Source organism: Ursus arctos, unplaced genomic scaffold (assembly GCF_023065955.2).
Source record: "Ursus arctos isolate Adak ecotype North America unplaced genomic scaffold, UrsArc2.0 scaffold_25, whole genome shotgun sequence".
Taxonomy (NCBI): domain Eukaryota; kingdom Metazoa; phylum Chordata; class Mammalia; order Carnivora; family Ursidae; genus Ursus; species Ursus arctos.
The window spans coordinates 34774394-34794940 of NW_026622930.1; the positions used below are offsets into that span (position 1 = coordinate 34774394).

Consider the following 20547-nt stretch of genomic DNA (forward strand, 5'->3'; position numbering starts at 1 on the left):
CTGCTCTTTCTCTCAAATAAATAAATAAATAAATAAATAAATAAATAAATAAATAAATAAATAAATAAAATTTTTAAAAAGGGAAGACTGGTTAGTGCCTGGACAGGGCAGATCTGCCCCCCAGACACACAGACACGCGCTCATGTCTTCTCCGCTCCTGGGACGTGCTGCCACATTCTGTGGGAGACGATCCGGCTGCCCCGCATCGGCAGAGCTGCCTCTCCAAACAGCACACTTCGCAGGGCCTCACTGTGCACATGAACCATGTGGAACTTGGCACCATAACCTGAACCACACCACGTTTCTCCTGGATTCAGACCTAGGCCTGGGTGGGTCCTTAAGGACCATCGAGGGCAACCCTCTCAACTTCCAGATGAGGAAAGTAAGACGCAGAACAGTTAAGTGCCCCAGGGAAAAGGCAAAGTGTGCAAATAGCAGAACTGAAATTCAAAGCCCTGTGTCCCGATGCCAGCCTAGATCCTCCCTGGTGTTCCTCATTTCCATAACCCCGTTTTCCTTTGCTTCTGTTCTGCAAATTCTTGACTTATATGGGAAATTATGATGTTCTCATTCTTTTTAAACTTCTCCAAAAATTATGCAGTTTCAAAATTCTGAGGGCTAAAATTACTATTATGTGGTCCTAAGCAAGGTGCACATTAACTGTGTACCATGGGAGAGACGCCACAAATCCCACTGCTGAAACATAAGCTATGTTACTTATTTTATAAAACTTTCCATTAGCTGGTTCCTCAATAAGAGTGTTGCTTCCTGGTTTCCATGGTGATTTCAAAAATTTCACTAAAACGCTAATATCCAGATGAGACCAAACACGAATCCAACACGCCAGAGCTTTGTGAGGACCCGAGCTCTCCCTTGTGATGGAGCCAACATCAGCCAAACACTCACCTAGCACTGGGTCATGGCGGGTGGGGAGCGGGGGTGGAGCTGGACAGACCCTAAGCTCTTGCTCCAGCTGGGTACCCACTTCGATGCTAACACGAACACAGCTGCTTGGCTTTATTTGTGTTTATTGATTTTTTTTTTCCTGCTGGTAATTTTTAAAAACTTTTTCTTTTAGAACAGCTTTGGGTTCACGGCAAAATGAAGAGGAAGGCATAGAAATTTCCAGTTACCCCCCTGCCCCACATACACACACTCAGGCAGGGCATCCCCCATCATCAACTTCCCCCACCAGGGCAACACACTTGCTACAAGTGACCAATCTACACTGACACATCATAATCACCCAAAGCCCATAGTTTACATTAGGGCTCAGTCTTGGTGCTGTCCATTCGATGGGTTTAGACAAATGTATAATGACACGTATCCATCATTAGAGTATCACACAGAGTACTTTCACTGCCCTAAACAATCCTTTGTGTGTTTATTGATTTTTTGGACATATTTCATCTTTCACTAAAACAATGACCTCAGAAACATTGCAACTTCCTCTCTTCCCTCCATGGGTCACCTTAAAGCACACTGGTGGTTTCAGGACTTCCTCAGTGTTTTTCTCTATGTGTCTTACACAAATTTACAGGCTTTCCCCGGAAGAGGTCTAACAGATCTCCTCGTTCAGCTTAATGCAATTCCTCAAACCCTGTAGATGCGGCAGAGAGGAGAGGGTGGTCGCAGACTCTAGCTCGAGACTGTCCTGCTCCAAATTCTAGCTCTTGTTTTGTGCCATCCTGCAAGCCACCTACTCTCCTTATGTCTCCTTTTCTCATCTGAAAAATGGGGATGATAGTAATATAACCTACCTCATTAGGTCACTATAAAAAGTGAGTTCATACATAAATTGGCCTTGGAGAAATGTCTGGCACTTTAATAAATTATTGACAAAACTCTTGCCTACACAAGCCAGGCTTCGTCAGGTTTTGGGGACATAACAAATAAAACACAGATCCTGCTTTCCAGAGGGTTATTCAGAAGAGCACTCAAAAAATACACACACGGAAAAGCAACATCACATGTTCTTATCACGAACATTTTTAAAAAGATTTTATTTTTAAGTAAACTCTACACCCAACGTGGGGCTCAAACTTACAACCCCAAGAGCAAGAGTTGCACGCTCCCCCAATTGAGCCAGCCAGGTGCCCCTATCGTGAACATTTTTTTTTTTAAAGATTGCATTTATTTATTTGTCAGAGAGAGCGAGCAAGCACAAGCAGGGGGAGCGGCAGGCAGAGGGAGAAGCAGGATCCCTGATGAGCAAGGAGCCTGACGCGCGACTCGATCCCAGGACCCTGGGATCATGACCTGAGCTGAAGGCAGACACTTAACCGACTGAGCCACCCAGGTGTCCTCATGAACATTTTTAAACAAGATAGTACCATATCACTTATGTGTTCTATATAGGAACTTGCTGCTAGAATATTACCACTGAATACCAGCAGTTTCATTTAGAATTTGCTAAATGCCGCCATCTACTAACTCACCAACATTTACTGAGCACCTACCATGTTGCAGGCACTATGTTAGGCACTTAGGACATAAATGTGATATAGACACAAAATGTTGACAGTCATTCTTCCCAGCCTTCCCTCTTCCACTACCTACTCAAGAGTGTCTATGACTGCCCACCTGGTTTCTGAGCTTCTAGGTAGAGGGGAGAGTTGAGAATTGAGAGAGGTTGGCTTGATCTACACAACTGAAGTGATGTGGGGGGGACAGGAGAGATATAAAGATTTGAGTCAGTTGGAAAAAAGGAGATTTTGGAGAGTAGCTGTTGTGATGAGTGTGACTTTAGGGACACAGACACATGAAGAGGAATTTAGAACCTCTGCTGGGCACTCTGCAATGTAATTCCTTCTACCTAGCCTCTTCTAAAGACTTCGGTAAAGACTTCAGTGCTTTTGGATGTGAACCTGGTGCTTCTTTTGAATATGGTTCCATGCTGAGACTGGCTGTGGCAGTCAGCTTCCAAGAAGGACCAGTGAGTCTTGCCTGCTGGAATCCATGCCCTTGTGTGGTCCCCTCCTACACTGAATAGGGACAAACTGTATAACAACAGGATACTGCAGAAAGGAAAGGGTGGAACAGCTGAGGCTATATCCTAAAAGACACTGCAGCCTCCACCTCATTCTACTGGATGGATTACTTGCTCTCAGGGAAGTCACCTGCCATGTTGTGAGGATCCTTAAGCAGTCCTGTGGTCAAGTCCATGTGGGAGAACCAAGATGACCGCCCCCCCCCCAACAGCCAATATACTCTGCCAGCCACGTGAGTGAGCTTTCTTAGAAGTGGATCCTACAGCCCTGGCCAACAGCTTGTTGCAACCTCACGAGAGATCCCAAGCCAGAACCACTCAACTAAGCCACTCCGAAATACCTGACCTGTGTGAGATAATAAACAGTGACTGTTATTTTTATTTATTTTTATTTTTTTTAAGATTTTATTTATTTATTTGACAGAGATAGAGACAGTCAGTGAGAGAGGGAACACAAGCAGGGGGAGTGGGAGAGGAAGAAGCAGGCTCACAGCAGAGGAGCCTGATGTGGGGCTCGATCCCAGGACTCCAGGATCACGCCCTGAGCCGAAGGCAGACGCTTAACCGCTGTGCCACCCAGGCGCCCCAATGACTGTTATTTTTAAATCTCTAGGTTTTGGGGTAAGTTACTGTGCGGCTAACCACTGGCTGTGAAGTGGCCCACCTTTACTGAGGTACCCAAAGCTACCTGAGGTTCCCAGCCACCTCAACCCATAAACACAAAAGAGGCCACAGCAAGAGTAATACTTGGATCTGACCGCTCTCACCTCTTCTGCTGAAGCAAGCCCCAGACCTGAGATCCTCCGTACATAAACCATTCCCTCTACTTCCCTAGGAGAATGACAAGTATGCTTGTGAATTGGGAGAAGAGGCATATGTCTCATGTGTGTTTATGAAACTCCCTGAGTACAGTGTCCCTGTGCTCATGGTCGTCGTTAATGGTTTCTGAGATACTATTGTTTCCTGCCAGCAACATGTTGCCACCAGGGGCCAATGCCCCTGGCCAAGCACCAAAGTCTCCCACCAGACATTGCCGCTACCTTCCAAGTATTGCTTCTGAGCAATTCGCTGGACCAAAGTGAGGAGCTGCTCTGTGATCATGTGGCCGAAAGATGCTTCTCTCCTCTCCAATGCACTGCCCTTACCCTACAGTTTTATAGAGAGTTTATGGAAATAATTTGTTTTTACTCACAGCCCTCTCTTTCCTTAGGTCTCAGACATGGTTCCATATGTTGGGCAGGGACAGAACTGAGTGACCTGTATGTTATCAGGATTCTTGCTACCCTGTGGTGTCCCAGCCTTTGTTGCTAGGCCAGGCTCAACATGGCTGCAGGAGGCTCTAGGCTCACATCATGCCAGTTTGGCAACACAAAAGAAGAAAAGAATTTCCTGCTTTAGAAGACATAACTCCCAGGGAATGGCTCTGATTGGCTCGGCTTGGGTCTCATGCCCACCTCTTGGGCTACAGAGAGGAGAAGGCAGGGGACTGTGCTAGACAGCCCCACCAGGATCACATGGAGCTCCCCAAAAGGAAGGTGGCATGCTCTTACCCTCAAAGCAGTGGGGAGGGAGGAGAAGGGATGGTGGCAGATTAAAACAACAACTTCTCGCTGTCCTTCAGTTTCCAGATCTGCCTACACATCCTAGTCTGACCTCTAGCAGTAGACCCAGTGATCCCAGCCATTCAAGGTCATGGTCCCTAACTGAGGAGCTTACTGTCTCCAGAGAGGGGTCCATCCATACCACTTTCTTTGATTCATTCCATGGGCTCCTTCCTTAGACTCTAGTTCAAGGGTGAGAGGTCATGACTTTTGCACCCTCTTTATTAAATGCCTTCTAAACGTCCCTGAATGTTGCCCTTTGAGTTGCCCTTCCCTGCATCCTGATGTCTGTCCATACTTGCCAAAAGTCATTCCCACATAACCAAATTAAAAAAAAAAAACATGCACAGATTTATAACCTCCTGGCTATTCTCCAGCTTTGTAAGTCCAGCTGTGAGAATTTTAGGGCAAGACGCTGGGGTCCAGGTGTTAATACCTTTACATAATTCAAGTATGGCAGCCTCCCTCCTTCCTACCTCATGATCCTGTGTAACTTCGAGGTGAGTAATCAGACAATTGCTCTTTTTGTGACCAGAGGAATCTCCTCTGCTGACAGCCCTATGGGTCCTTCTTGCCACTGCCATAACCCTTGATGATTGGTCTAGAAACTGACCCATCCTCATAGGATGTAGCATTTCACCAGTGTCCTGGCAGAGTGCCTGACAGTGTTCTCTGCCCACAAACCCCCTTGCCCAACTTCCTCAGACTGCCAAGGAGGTGCATGGGTCCTCTGTGGATGGGTCAGGTGATTCTTCAAAGAGCAGGAAACCATGGGATGGGCAAAGGTTCTAATTATACCATGCTGTCACGCCCTCAAACAACACAAAGGAAAAGTGTTGCTGTATTGAATTCCTAGAACTGTGATAACAAAAGTACCACAAACTGGGTGGCTTAGAACAACAGAAATGTATTGTGTCCCAGTTCTGGAGGCTAGAAGTCCAAAATCAGGGTGTCAGCAGGGCTTTGCTCCCTTGAAAGCTCTAGGGAAAGATCTGTTCCAGGCCTCTGTCCTAGATGCTTGGCTTCTGGCAGCGTGACTCCAATTTCTCCTCATGTTCTCCTTGTGCTCATGTCTCAAATCTCTCCATTTCATAAGGATACCAATCATACTGCATTAGGGCTCTACTAATGACCTGGTATTAACTTGATGATCCTCGTAAAGTTCCTATCTCCAAATAATTCTGAGGTCCTGGGGGTTAGGTCTCCATGTATCTCTTTTTTAGGGGGAGGCACACAATTCAACCCATACCAGAGACCTAGGCCTTCAAAAAAGGTCGTCCTGTAGGGTTATTTTCTCTAAACTTCTTTCGCTGTAGTCCAAATTCCCCTCTTTACAGGCAGCTGTCTTTTCTGTGTCCTCTGGTCCAGGGCTTCACCCTGCCACTGCAGAAGCTCTCTTCTGGGACCTTGCCATCTCCTGAGCCCTTATGACCCTAGAGGGACAGGGTGGCCCCGCAGTGGGGGATGCCACTTCAGTTCAGTCTCCTCACCAGCCCGAGGTGTGACAGCTCACTCACCACTTTTCCAAAAAACACAGCCAAGTCACTCCAAAATGAGCATTGGCTTTCCTTGGCAACCATACAGTCTAATCTCCTGTGAGGAAAAGAATCCCTTAGGGTTGGTTTATTGGTTTGGTGCAGAGTTGAATTAATCGTTCTACAGTTCAGGGCAACTCGCCATCAAGGGTCAGTATACTACCCACTCCTCTCTCGCTTGCTCTCTCCTCTTCCTCATCAGTGGTCCCTCCCAGTCCTGCCTCCTTCCCTTAGGCATCCACTCTAGGGCTCGCTGTGGGTGCTGGAAGAGGCCTGGGTCCTTGTCAAGCACGTAGGGTTGTTTTGTTTTGTACTTTTAATTTTTATAAATGTTGTATTGCTCTAGGCAGCATTGTGCATCTTACTTCTATTACTCTATTGATGTTCCTCATGTGAAGATTTTATTCTTACCACTTTTGCAACCTAAGCTCCAACATAGCTGAGTTAAGGAACATTTGATTTCTTCTTGGGTCTGGCCTATGTTACAAGAGCCTTAAATGTAACTATAATTGACCCTCTCCTCTACATCCCAGAGGGGTAGAACCAGACCAATTACACTGATTTCTCATTCCACAACTCTCTGCATACCACCTGTGCAAAGGCAATGGGAAGTTCCCCGCGTCACCTCGCATAGCCCAGACACAGACACAGAAATGCACTCTGATCCTATTCAATGATACAGCAAGGATGCCACCAGCCACATCCAGAATGTGTGGATTCCATAAGACAAATGACCTGGTTTCTTCAACAAATAAATGTCATTAAAAGAAGGTGGGGTGAGGGGTGGTAAGGGAGAAATGAAAATGAATTAAGAGACACTTAGGAGACATATTAACCAAGTACAATGTGTGAACCTTGTTTAGATCATGATTTGAAAAAGCCAATTGTAAAAACATTTTCAAGATAATGAAGGAATTTTAAACATAAATCAGGTATTAGATGCAATTGAGTTATTAGGGTTTTTTTTAGATACAATAATTCTATTATTAATATGGCTTTAATAAAGCTCTTATTTTTAGACATTCATATTGAAGCATTTACAGATGAAATGATATGATGTCTAGTATTTGCTTTAAAAGACTCAAGTGTGGGGACTGGCAAATTTCTTCTGTAAAAGCCTAGATAGTAATATTTTAGGCTTCCTAGGCCACATGATGTCAGTCACAACTATTCAGCCTTACTGTGATGGGAAAACAGGCATAGGTATTGTACACGTGAATAGGTAAGGCTGTGTTCCAATAAAACTTTATTTTCAAAAACAGGAGACAAGTCGGATTTGGCCCATGGGGTCATAGTTTGCCGATTCCAGCTGCAGTGCAAAAAAAAAAGGAGAAGAGCAAAAAGGTGAAAAAAACTGACAAAGTGTTGATATTTTTGAAGTCAAGTGACAGGAACATAGTGGTTCAATACACTATTTCTCTATTTTTGTGTATGTTTGAATATTTCCATAATAAAAAAAAATCAAACGCACTGAAGAGGTTTTTTGTTTTGTTTTGTTTTGTTTTAAAGATTTTATTTATTTATTCGACAGAGACAGAGACAGCCAGCGAGACAGGGAACACAAGAAGAGGTCTTTTTGCAAAGAAAGAAAACTATTTGCCTTTGACTTCTCTCCTTATACTCAGTTCCTTTACTCTTGCCTGTCCGTTTCTCAGATCTGTTTCACACACCCACTCACACACACACTTTCATTTTGATATATTTTTTTTAATCAAAATGAACTTCCTAGGCAGCCCCGTGCTGCTGAGGAATGCAGTGAAATCCTGATGGTGGGTTCTCATATTCTTTCCCAGGAGGCTCACAGGCCCATTTCCTTTCCGAGCTTGACACCCTTGGAAACACTTTTCCTAAAATGGAGATTCCAGGCCTCGAGGCTGAGGCCTACCAGCCTTTGGGAAGCATTGTTGTTTTCTTATTTCTCAGCAGGAAATAGGAATGTCCCAGGGAGTATTAGAACGTTACGGACAGCTCTGGTGAAGGGCTGGGAACGCTGACTGGAAGTTGGAATCGGGTTGGAACATCTGGGAGTTCAAAGAAAGAAATGTTAAGCTATTCATCAGGCTCCATAAATTCTCTTAAAAGTAGATGATTATGAAACAGACAGAAGACAATGGAGCATGTTGTCAGAGGAAAGGCATTACGTACATCTCACTGGGAACTGCCCTGAACGTGTAGGCTAAATATGTCATTTCAAACTGTGGGCCTCAGACTGAGGAAAGACTAGCCGTTGACCCTTCTCTTCCAAGATCCTTCAGTGGATGACACGGGCACCTGCAAAAGCTGCCTCTAACCAGCTTCCACCTGCAGGATCGGGATGCTCTCCGCCCACCCTCCATCAGCATCAGCCCCCAAGCCTCTGCCCCTACCTGGAAGGATTTCTCCCCCGACTTAGCTAATCCCCGCCCTCCATTTGTAAAGGGGAAGAGGTCTTTGCTGACAACCCCAGCTCCTGGTGACCTCTCTATCCTGTGAGCTTCTCCAGCACATGCTGGTGGTATCACCTGCTACCATTTAATTCCGAATTGCACTATGTCCCACTGAGGATAAGTAATGCTGGCTGCTGAAACAGATTCACCCCAAATTCTCACTTACCACAAAACATTATACAAAGTGCATATTCCTGGCCAGCTAAGCCTTCACATGATCAATCAGGGTTCCCTAAGCTCTATTTTGCAGCTCCACCCTCTTTGAGATCCTTGGAGTCCTTGTTATTTCGTTGGCAGATGAGGAAAGAGAGCACAGGCAAGGTACACCCACTTCAGCTGTACAATAGCGTGTCTGTGAGATTCCTCCCTATTGTGCCTTGGAACAATAGTTCATTCTCTTTTGTTGCTGTGTAATACTCTATTACGTGATTACACCACAATTTGTCCACTCTACTGCTAATGGGCATTTGCACTGTTTTCAGTTTGGGACTATTATCAACAAAGCTGTCGTGAATGTATCTTTAGGTGCACATATCTATACGTTTCTGTAGGGTATGCACCTAGAGGCAGAAATGCTGGGTCAGGGAACAGGCATACATAAAACTTCAGTGGATGTTGCCAAATACTTTTCCAAAGCGGTTACGCAAAGGTACATGTTTGCCAGCATTGCATGAGACGTCCAATGGCTCCATGTCCCTGCAAACATTTGGTATTGTCATCTTTCTCATTTAGCCATTCTGGTGTGAGTGCAGTGGTATCTCCTCATGGATTGATTGCTGGGTTAGTTGATTTTTCTCACTGTGGTTTTAATGTGCATTTTTCTAATGACTAATGTAATTTGAGCACCTTTTAAAAGGCTCATTGGCCACTTCAGTCTTCTCTTTCGCAAATTTTCCATTCAAGTCTTTGGCCTATTTTTCTTTTGTGTAGTCTGTCTTTTTCTTATTCAGGATATGAATTTTTTGTCACTTTATGAATTGCAATTATATTCTCACACTCTGTGGCTTGCAGTGTTGCTTCCTTGTGTTTGTTTTTTTTATAAACAGAAGTTTTCAATCTTAATGAGATATGGAGTATCGATCTTTTCTTTTAGGGGTAGTACTTTTTGTGTCCAGTTAAAGAAATCTTTGCCTATCCCAAGGTCATGAACACGTTCTTCTATGTTCCCTTTGTTATCTTTTGGAAGCTTTTCTCTTTTACCTTTCACATTTAGGTCCATAATTTAGTCGTAATTTACTTTCGTGTTTGGTATGATGTTTTCCCATTTGAATATCCCTTGAATCAGCAGCATTTACCGAAAAGACCATCCTTCCCCTGCTGTATGGCAACGTAACTTTGTTGCAAATCAGGTGGTTATATATGTGGGGGTCAATTTGGGGACTTTATTTATTCTTTTGGTCAATTTTCTATCTTTCCACTGATACTGCATAGTTTTGATTAGGGTAGCTTAAAATTCAGTAATTTGAGTCCTCTAACTTTGTTCTTACCCAAGATTGTCTTTGCTGTTGTGGCACTTGACATTTCAGAATTTGCTTGTTACTTTTTACACGCACGCAGTTAAGTCTGTGGGGATTTCCTTGGGATTGAATTGGATCTACAGATAACATTGGGGAGACTTAACAGCTGCACAAAATTTTTTCAATCCGTGAACATGGTATATAACCCTTTTTTTCTCCCCTCTTTAATCTCTTTTGGTAATGCTTTGTAGTTTTCTGTACACAGGTCTTGCACATCTTTTGTTACATTTCTTCTCAAGTGATTTTTTTTGGTATTATTGATAATGGAACTGCTTTTTTGAAATTTCACTTTCAAATTGTTTGTTGCTAGTGTAAAGAAATACAACTGACTTTTGTATACTGGCTCTCTATTCAGCGATATTGACCCATTTCTTATCTATTTTGGCCTCTCTCACTTACAGTTTATTGGTCAGAACTCAGTCATATGGCCACACTGAAAACCAAGGGAGTGCTCGGGATGAAAAGGAAAGAAGTTTTAGGGAACACAGCGGATTCTTCCATACACTACATTGAGATTTTAACATTCATGGACTTACCCTGTCACTTCAGTATGCTGCAAGGAACTCTGAAGTTCTCCATCTTAAGATAGTGTTTAGCTAATATAACTTGAGGAGTCATTCAGAATGCTCTAGTTGGAAAAAAAGACTGCATCGATAGTTACACTCTGTTACTTTGGATAATCACATGGCCTCAAAGTGATCACAAAACACATGCAAAATATCACCTTGAAATTGCATGGTGGAATCCTGTTCCACAGTGGACGTAAAGATCATCCAAACTATGCTTATGTTTCTATGGTTTTATTTTGTTTAAGATTTTATTTATTTATTTATTTATTTGAAAGAGAGAACAAACAAAGGGGAGAGGCAGAAGGAGAAGCAGAGGGAGAGGGAGAAGCAAGGTCCCCACTCAGTGGGGAGCCGACACGGGACTTGACCCCAGGGATCTGGGATCATGATCTGAGCCAACGGCAAACACTCAACCGACTAAGCCACCCAGGAACCCCTGTTTCTATGGTTTTCGATTGGCATAGAAATAAACCACATATCTCCTAATGAACTTGCAGACAATACGACCCACCCCACCCCTCATTTTTATTATAAGTACCCAAGGCTAAAGTCACACATCAGCAAGTCACTTTATCTTTGAAGGACCTGACTCAATATTTTCACTCTCATAATGCTGTAATCTCATGTTTTGTGTAATTGCTGTTACCAGACACAAATGATTTGCTTTCTCAATTAATCTAATTTGTTATAAAATGGCAGTGGCTAAGCCCACGATTCAGTCACTGAACACTGAGGGCTGGTGCTGGGCAGAGAGGAGTCCTGATTGGTTGAATCTGAGGGGGGTCTTTAGTCTGTCCACAATGAATATAAGACACAGTTAACTGTGTTTGTGGTGATCAGATATGCTCTTGTTTTATATTTTACACAGACATGATTTCGTTTGTTCTCGACTGCACATCTGACATGTTTAGGTTAAAGGATTCTGAAGCTGGGATGCTCCGAAACTGCACTGCTGTGAACAAAGGAGAAACCTGAATATGAACGGGCTGCTGCCCATTGTCACATGTGCCAGGAGGATGTGGGATGACGCCTATCAAGGTCTGGGCTCAGGTTCAATCCTGCAAGGCTTTGAGCCTCCAAGGAGCAGTCACTGGCCCTGAGTTTCCCTTCCAGAGGGTGGCACCTGCCTCTGCCTCCCCTTTCACCCCATGTCTAGCACAGAGAAAGCATTTGTGGAAGGAAGGACAGTTCATAAGGTCATTTCCCAGCTCCAAGGAACTTTATTCCCACTTTCTCTCCCCGTCCCTCTGTCTCCCCTCCTCTGCTCTTCTCTTATGCACTCCTTAGCAGATGTTTGGCTAAGGGTTTCCTAACAGAAGCTCTCAGCAGCTCTCACAGCCCCGGCTCCACACCCACCCTCTGCTTTTCCCTTAGACAGCCTTTCCACTTTTTGTTCTGTTTTGCTTCAATAAATTTCTAAGGTGTTTCTCCCCATGTGCTGTTAAATCACATCTGAACCTCAATCAGTGGCTTAAATTAAAACCCAAAGGCCAGAAACAGGGTGATAGTAGTGCCAAAGAGAAAGTGGCCTCCAAGGTCCCCCGCCCCCCCCCCCCAAAATCCTTGTAGACTTTCTCCTCCACTGTGTCAACTGTAGCTCTCCTGGGCACATTCTGGTCACAAGTCCCGGTGTGCATGTTTGTTATGTTTTGTTTTTCCGGAGAACCAGGAAGGTGGAGCAGGGGCTGACACCCAGGGCCCTGGGGAAGTTTGGGACTAGTTTTGATGGACAGGGTCGGCTGACACTCTCAAAAGGCCCAGCAGGTGGCAGTGTTTTCCACACTGGCGGAGCCCACCAGGGTCTGCGCTGAGAGCCTGGGAAGGGACTCGAAGACAAATTTGTGGGAGCAGAAAGACCATTCCACCTAGCTGAGTCAAGCTTTCTTTTTTTTTTTTTAATTGATTTTTTTTTTTTTTTTTACAGTTTATGTCTGAAGCATTATAGTAAAAATAAGCAGGGTAGGCTTTTGTGAAAACGGTAGAAGTAAGAGCACCTGCCTTCCTTTCTCATGTCACCAGCTGTCTTTGGCTGCTCAAGGCCCTCACTATGATGCTCCCCAGGGATCCGTCCTTCCAGAATCACCCGTGGGGCTGTTTCCAATTATTTCCAATCCTCGCGTCACCCACCTGTCCCTCCATCCCGTCACCAGTGCGCCGCCCCACTTCCGTAATGACCTGCTCCGCGAAACCAGTGAGGCAGCCCCGCATCCACGTCCCGGGAGGACTGCGCGTGCTTCCAAGGGGATGCTGTGACGGAGCCGGTCTGAGGACAACCCTGGGGCCCGAAGGAGTCACCAACGGTGGAGTCACCAACGGCGGCGGCTGTTTGGGTGAGGAAGACATTCCAGGGCTGCCCGGGGGGGGGGGGGGGGGGGGGGTTGCCGGGTTTGCGCCGCATGCCCAGCGGGCAGCTCCTGCAAGTTCAACAGTGGGAAGTATTTCCTCTCCCCCCCCCCCCCAACAGGCTTCATCTAAATATTTCCTTCTACCATCTGTCACACAGCCTGAAGTCGTAGTATTGAAAATATACTTCTTTTGATTTTGAGAATGGTCAGGTTTTCCAGAGCTTCCTACTGAAAATGTAAACAAGGTGTGTGTGTGGGGAGGGGGGCTCAGTGCTCACCGGGGAGCCTGCTTCTCCCTCTGCCTCCTTTCCCCTGCTCATCCTCTGTCTCTGTCTCTCTCTCTCTCTCAAAGAAATTAATTAATTAGTTAAAAAAAAAAAAAGAAACTCTCTGGTGATTTTCCTAATGATAATGTAAAACATTTTTACATGTACAAACTGTATTAATATAAAAGTTAATTAGAAAGCTACCCACTGGGTGGGGCGCCTGGCTGGCTCAGTTGGTAGGGCTTGCGACTCTTGATCTTGGGGTCATGAGTTCAAGCGCCACGCTGGGGGTTCGCTTGTATTTAAAATTAAAAATATGCATATTAAAAAAAGAAAGAAAGGAAAGCTAAACATTTCTAGAAATTTTGTTTTTAAAATGGGCCACTTTTAACATCTCAGAGTTTTGGTTGGAGGGACAGGCCTGAGGTAGGCAGGAGGTGCTAGGAAATTTGGGGGGGAGGACTTTAATAAGTCTAGCCTTTACCTATTAGCAACTAACTTTTATCAGGATCGTTAAATGCCCCCCGTGTGCCGTGTGGTGCAACAGACACTTTGTATACATCATTTTGTTTAGTATTAGACCATTTTACCAACAGGAAACTGAGGCTTCACAATGTTCACTTGCCCAAGATTCCCAAACTTACAAGCACTAGCCAGGATTCAAACCAGAATTCTGGGCCCTTTCTCCTTGACCACAGTGCAGGTCTGCCAGAGTAAACTAACATCACAAATCATGGGGATGTGACCAGCTACTGGAAATCTCCAAAAGTCCCCATAATATTTGTGGCAGGTCTTTATTAAAATGAAAAGAACAGAATTCTCAGACAGGCATTCCCTGCTTTTGAAAATCCGTGTTCTGCTACTTCGCTTTTATAAAAAGACTGGCGTTAGTACCTGTTTTCGCTAACTGAAAGAAATCTGAAGACCATTTTTGCTTTTACTACAAAAAGCAAAAATAACGTTCACATTTGTTTGCAGCAAGAGGCCCCATCATGCTCAGCATCTCAGCACCAGACCACCAAAGCTTTGAACCGTATTTGTGTGAGCATCTGGGCTTTGTCGCGGTTTAATCTGTGCATCCGTTAGCAAGATGGGTCCTAAGGTATCAGAAAAGCCTAGGAGAGGTGATTTTTGGGGTCTGGGAACGCTCAGAACTTTTGCCATATAAATCCATGGTTATTCCTTCCTCACTCTGGGCCATTTCTGCTTACAAAATGTTTCAAAGAACTGCCTACTTTCAGATAGCAAGGGAAACCTGTAAACTTTCCCCCGACCTCCTGGGTTCTCAGATGCTATAGTGAGAAGGATTTTCTATTTCACTAGCTAGATCAGGACTGGTATTCATTCTTGGCGACTACTACATAATGCAATACACTATTCAAAAAGGAGAGGTCTGGTTAGCCTCTGCAACACACGGTCATCACAGCTAAGCCCTGATTCCTATTCTATGTCCTTCTAAATTCCCAGCACATAGAACTTAGCATTCCTCGCCTTGCTCCACACCCACGTCCTGCTGGCTCCCGCCCCCATGACAAACACACACTCAGGTTTGGGTGCCCACACACTCCTCGTGCTGGTGGACACCCCAGCTATCCTGTAGCTTCAGAGAGGGCAGGCACAACGAGCATTAACCCATCCATCTTCACGTGATGACAAAGGGCATGTTGTATGCCCCACAAAGGCAGCCTGTTTTGCTCTCCCGCCTTGGTGATCAGGGCCAGCCCATGGCATGGTTCCCATGTAATGGGGATGATACCTCTGAATATATATTAAACTGGTGTGTTCTCTTTCCGATTAAATCATGGTGCTCTGTGGTTCTCCACCCATTTAATCAACAGGTTTCCATGCTTCAGGGAAAGGGAGATGCCAAAGAGAACAACCAGGTCATTGCTCAGCTCTGGCTGCCAAATTCTTTTTTTTTTTTTTTTTTTTTAATCCCTTGCAAGACAACAGTAGTGAACAGCGGCCTCCGAAGTGGGGTGTGACAAGACAACACACTGGGTGCAGGAAAAAACTATTAGCACTCCTATTTTCATTTTTATCTTATCCTTTAAAAATGCCTATTTGGGGTTATATGTTTTATAAAGCACATAATACATTAGTACAGTATTAAATATATAAAATTCTAAACATATATATGACATACATATATATCAAATATGTACATACCCCAAAAAATTATTGCTTAGAGTTCTATATGTTGACTTTTACTACAAGCCGTAGGGAGAGCTAACTTAAATATCCACTCACCTAGGGCAAAAGTAGATCACACCTCTAGTGTGAGAAAGAGAGGAGAGAAGAGGAGGAGAGGCAAATAGTATGTGTGTTAGAGGTGGGGGACAAGTCCCAGTCCCCATTTGGGCTTGAAACCCTGTTGGGTCAGCCCAGGAGACTCCCAGAGCAGTGGGCACCGTAGGAGGGAAGGCCCATATCCAACATGGGCCACCCAGGCTGAAGATGGTGAAGAGACAGGTGGGCTGCAAGGGGGTCTCACAGAGCCCTGAACTCTCCAGTGGGAGTGCAACAGCAGCCAAGGGCCCCATTCTCCCAAGGGGCCTGAGTAGGTGCTTTGAACCAGTAGATTACAGAAAGTTGAGGGATAATGAGAGGCTACCATCTCTAAGAACCAAATGACCAGAAGGACTACTGATGAAGGAGCCAAGAAAGCCAGGTGAGACCAGCTTTACCTGAGTGAGCATTGGGCAGGCACTGAGGATTCAAAAACCAGATCAAACCAGCTGCTCTACAGTGAAGACCAAGAAGAACGTGGAGGAACAGTCCCCGACCCGTCCCCACCCTCAGGAGGAAGCCTGCGTATCCATTCCCGCTCAGATGCTCCTACGGCCAAATACCATTTGTTATGGCTTAAATTGGGTCCTCTGCCAAATTCATCTGTTGAATTCCTAACCCTTTAATAAGATTTCTGTGTGTGTGTGTGTATACACATTTAGTTTTATTGCAACAAAGCAACTTGTACACTTTTAACATTTAAAACTGAGCATTATCCTTCCTTTCCAGTGAAGCAAAATTAAAAATAAACAGGAACAAAATTACAATTAAGATTTCTTCACCCAATGTGGGGAGAGGGGTTTCTCATACACACCGAACAATTCAACACCAGCTGGGCGGCCAACATTTGAAGTCAATTCTGACATTATCTACCCAGAGGTAGCGTCAGGTTCCACAGGGTAAGGCCTCAGTCCTACAACACTGCCTTCCCTCCCATACTTCAAATGCCAATTGCAGGCTCAGGGCATCACCTGTGTTCTGACTGGATGGTCCAGTGACCCCCTCTTTGGATTCAGTTAATTTGCTAGAGCAGCTCACAGAACTCAGGGAAACAGTTTTTTTATGGAAAACTTGCATAGGGTTACATACGAGCAAAGAGCATGGACCTTCCATGCCCCTTCTGAGCACGCTACTGTCTTTGAGTCTCCCCAGCCTGAAAGCTCTCTGAACCCCATCCTTTTGGGGTTTTATGGAGGCTTCATTACATAGGCACCATGGATTAAGTCATTGGCCATTAGCAACTGACTCAACCTCCAGCCCCTCTCCGCTCACCAGGGCGGGGGGGGGGGGGGGGGGACTGTAAGTTCCAGCCCTCTAATCACATGGTTGGCTCCATAGGCAACCAGCCCCCATCATTAGGTGTGGTCCAAAACTTAACCTCATTAACACAACAGAGGACACCTTTATTGCTCTCATCACTTGGGAAATTCCCAGAGTTTTAGGAGCTCTGTGCCAGAAACAGGACAAAGGCCAAATATATACTTCTTACTATAAATCACAGTATCACACCCCTAGTACCTCAGAATGTGGCCTTAATTGGAAATTGGATTGTTGCAGATGTAATTAGTTAAGATGAGGTCATACTGGATAGGATGAGCCCCTAGTCCATGACTTGTATCCTTATATGAAATGGGAAAGTGGGAGATAGAACTAACCCTACAGGCACCTTGACCTTGGACTTCCAGCCTCCAGAACTATGAGACAATCGATTTCTGTTGTTTCAGCCACCCAGGCTGTGGTACTTTGTAACAGCAGTGCTAGCAAATTAATACACCATCTTTGCTAAAGGCGCAAGGTACATGGGGAGAAATTGGGAAGACTAGATCTGCATTCAAGAGGGGCTGAGAGGGGCGCCTGGGTGGCTCAGTCGGTTGAGCATCTGACTCTTGGTTTCAGCTCAGGTCATGATCTCTGGGTTGTGAGACCGATCCCTACATTAGGCTCTGCGCTCAGCTGGCAGAGTTGGCTTAGAACTCTCTCTCCCTCTCCTTCTGCCCCTCCCGCTTGTTCTCTCTCAAATAATAAAAAATCTTTAAAAAAAAAAGAGAGAGAGAAAGAAAGAAAGAAAAGAAAAGAAAAAAAGAGGGGCTGAGAGACCCTGGAGAGATTATTCTAAGCTAAAAGAAAATGGGGTCTCTTGAATTCCCTCTCATAGACAAATGGAAATCTCTGTCCCCCAAAGGAAACAGAGGCCATAGAGGAAGTTAAGAATGGTCACAAAGAATGTTGCCCTTTTCTGCATATCTGAGCATACTGAGGAAGACTGCAGCCCAGCTCCACTCAGTCTCACAGACATTTTGGTCTCCCCTGTTCCTCTGTCTCAGTGCCACCAGAGTCCAACCTCCTGGATATTTTATGGTTTCTGGGCTGGTCACTTATACAATAGTCCAGTCTTATACTAGATCCCAACCTCCTCGCTCCTTGGTTTGGCCCAGCCAGCAGCTTCCCAAGTCACCCAGGAGCAGGGGCATGCCGGAAGTGTCGGTGCAAACTCACCAGAGCTGGCTGTTGAATTTTCAGGAATTTTAGGAGCCAGTTGTTAAATACAGTCATTATTAAAAATTAAGTTACAAAAACTTACACTGAACTAAATTATACATTTTTTCCAAAAAGTGATAAATACAGGCATGCCTCATTTGACCGAGCTTTGCAAGTACATTACGCTTTTTACAAGTTGCAGGTTGGTGGCAAAGCCTGCATTGAGCAAGTCTATCAGCAACATATTTCTAGCAGCATTTGCTCACGTCATGCCTCTGTGTCACCGTTTAGTAATTCTTGCCATATTTCGAGGTTTTTCATTATTATGATCTTGGTTATGGTGACCTGTGATCAGTAGGACTCACAGAAGCTCAGAAGAGGATTAGCATTTTTTAGCAATAAAGTCTTTTTTAAATTAAGGTATTTACCTTGGGGTTTTTTAAAACACACGATGGTGTTGTACACTTAATAGACTACAGCATAGTGTAAACACAGCTTTTACATGCACTGGAAAACCAAAAAATTCATTTGACTATCTTGCGATACTCACTTTATTTCAGTGTCTCTCCAACGTACACCTGCACTCAAAAATCGTCATTTCCTAATTATGTCACTCTAGTTCACTATTCTCTGTGCTTTTGAGGCGGTTCATATCTATTGCCTCTGTATGGTGGAAACACTTTATCATGAGCTGCTGCTGGGCATGTCTTGCCAAATCCTTGTTCAGTGAAGTCATGCTGGGTGCTTAAACTTGACTATGGTGGGAGGATTTACATCATGCAAACCAGCAAATGCTTCATATCAGCACCACCGCCCCCTCGCAAGAGAGCCAGTTGTTAGGTTTTTACCAGCATCCTCTTGCAGAGATGCTGACATGGGCCTCTTTGTTCTGATAAAGTAGTAGACGAACTGAAAACAGCTTGAAAAACAACTATTATCAGGTGTGCTCTGGTCTGATTTGGGATTTAAACCATCAAGGAGCAACGAAAACAAATCCAGGGGTTCCACAGCTCCACAGAGGGGGGAGATCCCCAGTGAGACCACCCACATGTTGCCAGACTTGGGATGGACACCAAGTAGCTAGTCACCACAACACCTCTGCTCTCTTCTGCCACTCTTGAATATGTACAGTGCTGAACAGGGAACCTCTGAGCTGCCTTCTACCTAACCATCCCTACAGCTGTAAAATACCCCACTTCTCATCCTGCTTCCCTGCAGCAAGAGAATGAGGGAGCACAGAGGGGGCCCCCGAACTCCAGGACCGAGCCACAGTACCCTGCAATCTACTCTGTAAACACTCCCCCCTCCACTGGCCGGCACGGTATTTTTACTAGCTAGCAGAGCGGAATCCTTGGGAAGACAGAGTAACAGGTATAAAAATAGCAGGTGATCCCACTTCTGTGATAGGTGCCAGGCACAGGGTTTCTGGGACCACAGCAGTCCCAGCCCGGCTTGGGGGCTGAACGGGGCTTGTCACCAGATCCACTTACCGACTGTGTGTGGCCTTGGGCAAGCGATGATCTTTCTAAGCCTCCCATTTCCTCATCTGTAAAGCAGGAAAACAGATTGTCAAAAGTTGATTGAGCAAGAGAAAGAGGTTTAAGTCTGTCTTTTTCAAAGATGCAATGTTAATCAAGGCAACAGAGGGGAAATAGTGGTTTACCTATAAATACATTGGAGGTAGGTGTCGCAGAGGCGGGGACAATAATCTAAATCCTTGCTATCACATCAGAACAACAGAAGTCAAGTGTAGGTTTTTAGAGAGAAGGCGTAGCTCTGAGAAGCAGTAAGAACAGAACGGGTAAATTAGTTACCTTTAGGGTCTGGGACTCCAGGCGGGGAGAGTCACAGCTGCTGCTTCTCATTGCCGGTTGTTCTGATTTTTTTTTTTTTTACTTCTTAATCTTGTTCATGTGTTTCCTTGATTCAATTTTTAAAGAAGAAAATAGCTGTGCATTATATTAGCTAGATTTGTAAGCTCTTGACAAGTGAGTTGATTTCATTAGTTCTTTTCCCTGGAGTGGAGTTTACATGCCTTGCTATGGGAACACTGGAAATAGTTTATTTTTATAGTTCCTAGGCTTTGTAAGTTTCTGTAGCTCCTTTAAGTCTGTGTTGTAGGTCTCTTGATTTATAATATGTTGGCGAATCATTCCAAATAAAGCCTTCTTTTCTTGCAGAAATATGTAAAGAAACAGCTCCAGATGATTCAGAGTTTGAAATGCATGCTTTCACCTCCGGAGCACTAAGCTGGGTGGCTAAGAGCTGCTGTGGACGCCTGAGTCCGCCTCCTGCTCGGTCTCTGCAGCAACCCTCTGGCCCTACCCTCGTCTCCAGGCCAAATAGGAAATCTTGGACCTGTGAACCCCAAGTTCACAGACCTGTAAGGGCTTCAGGAGACCCACAAACCCCCCAAAAGTACTTTTGCAACCATGTGTTTTTCTGGGAAGAGTGTCTAGACAGTCTTTAGATTTTTCGGTCTCCAGGACCCTAGAACTGAAAAGGGTTAGCGGTATATGGGTCTCTAATACT

General features: G+C 44.8%; 1 protein-coding gene across 2 annotated transcripts in view; it reads right to left on the bottom strand.

Moving 5' to 3' along the window:
* Positions 1 to 19930, bottom strand: part of PLEKHG3 (pleckstrin homology and RhoGEF domain containing G3) — a 102045-nt gene extending 82115 nt beyond the window's left edge. For both annotated transcript variants that reach the window (XM_057318473.1, XM_057318472.1), the window contains exons 1-2: positions 19830 to 19930; positions 19506 to 19561 (exon numbers count right to left, since the gene is read on the bottom strand). In XM_057318473.1, coding sequence (XP_057174456.1) covers positions 19506 to 19553 — 48 coding nt within the window. In that variant the 5' untranslated portion in view covers positions 19554 to 19561; positions 19830 to 19930. The remainder of the gene's footprint in view (positions 1 to 19505; positions 19562 to 19829) is intronic.
* Positions 19931 to 20547: the final 617 nt, after the last annotated feature.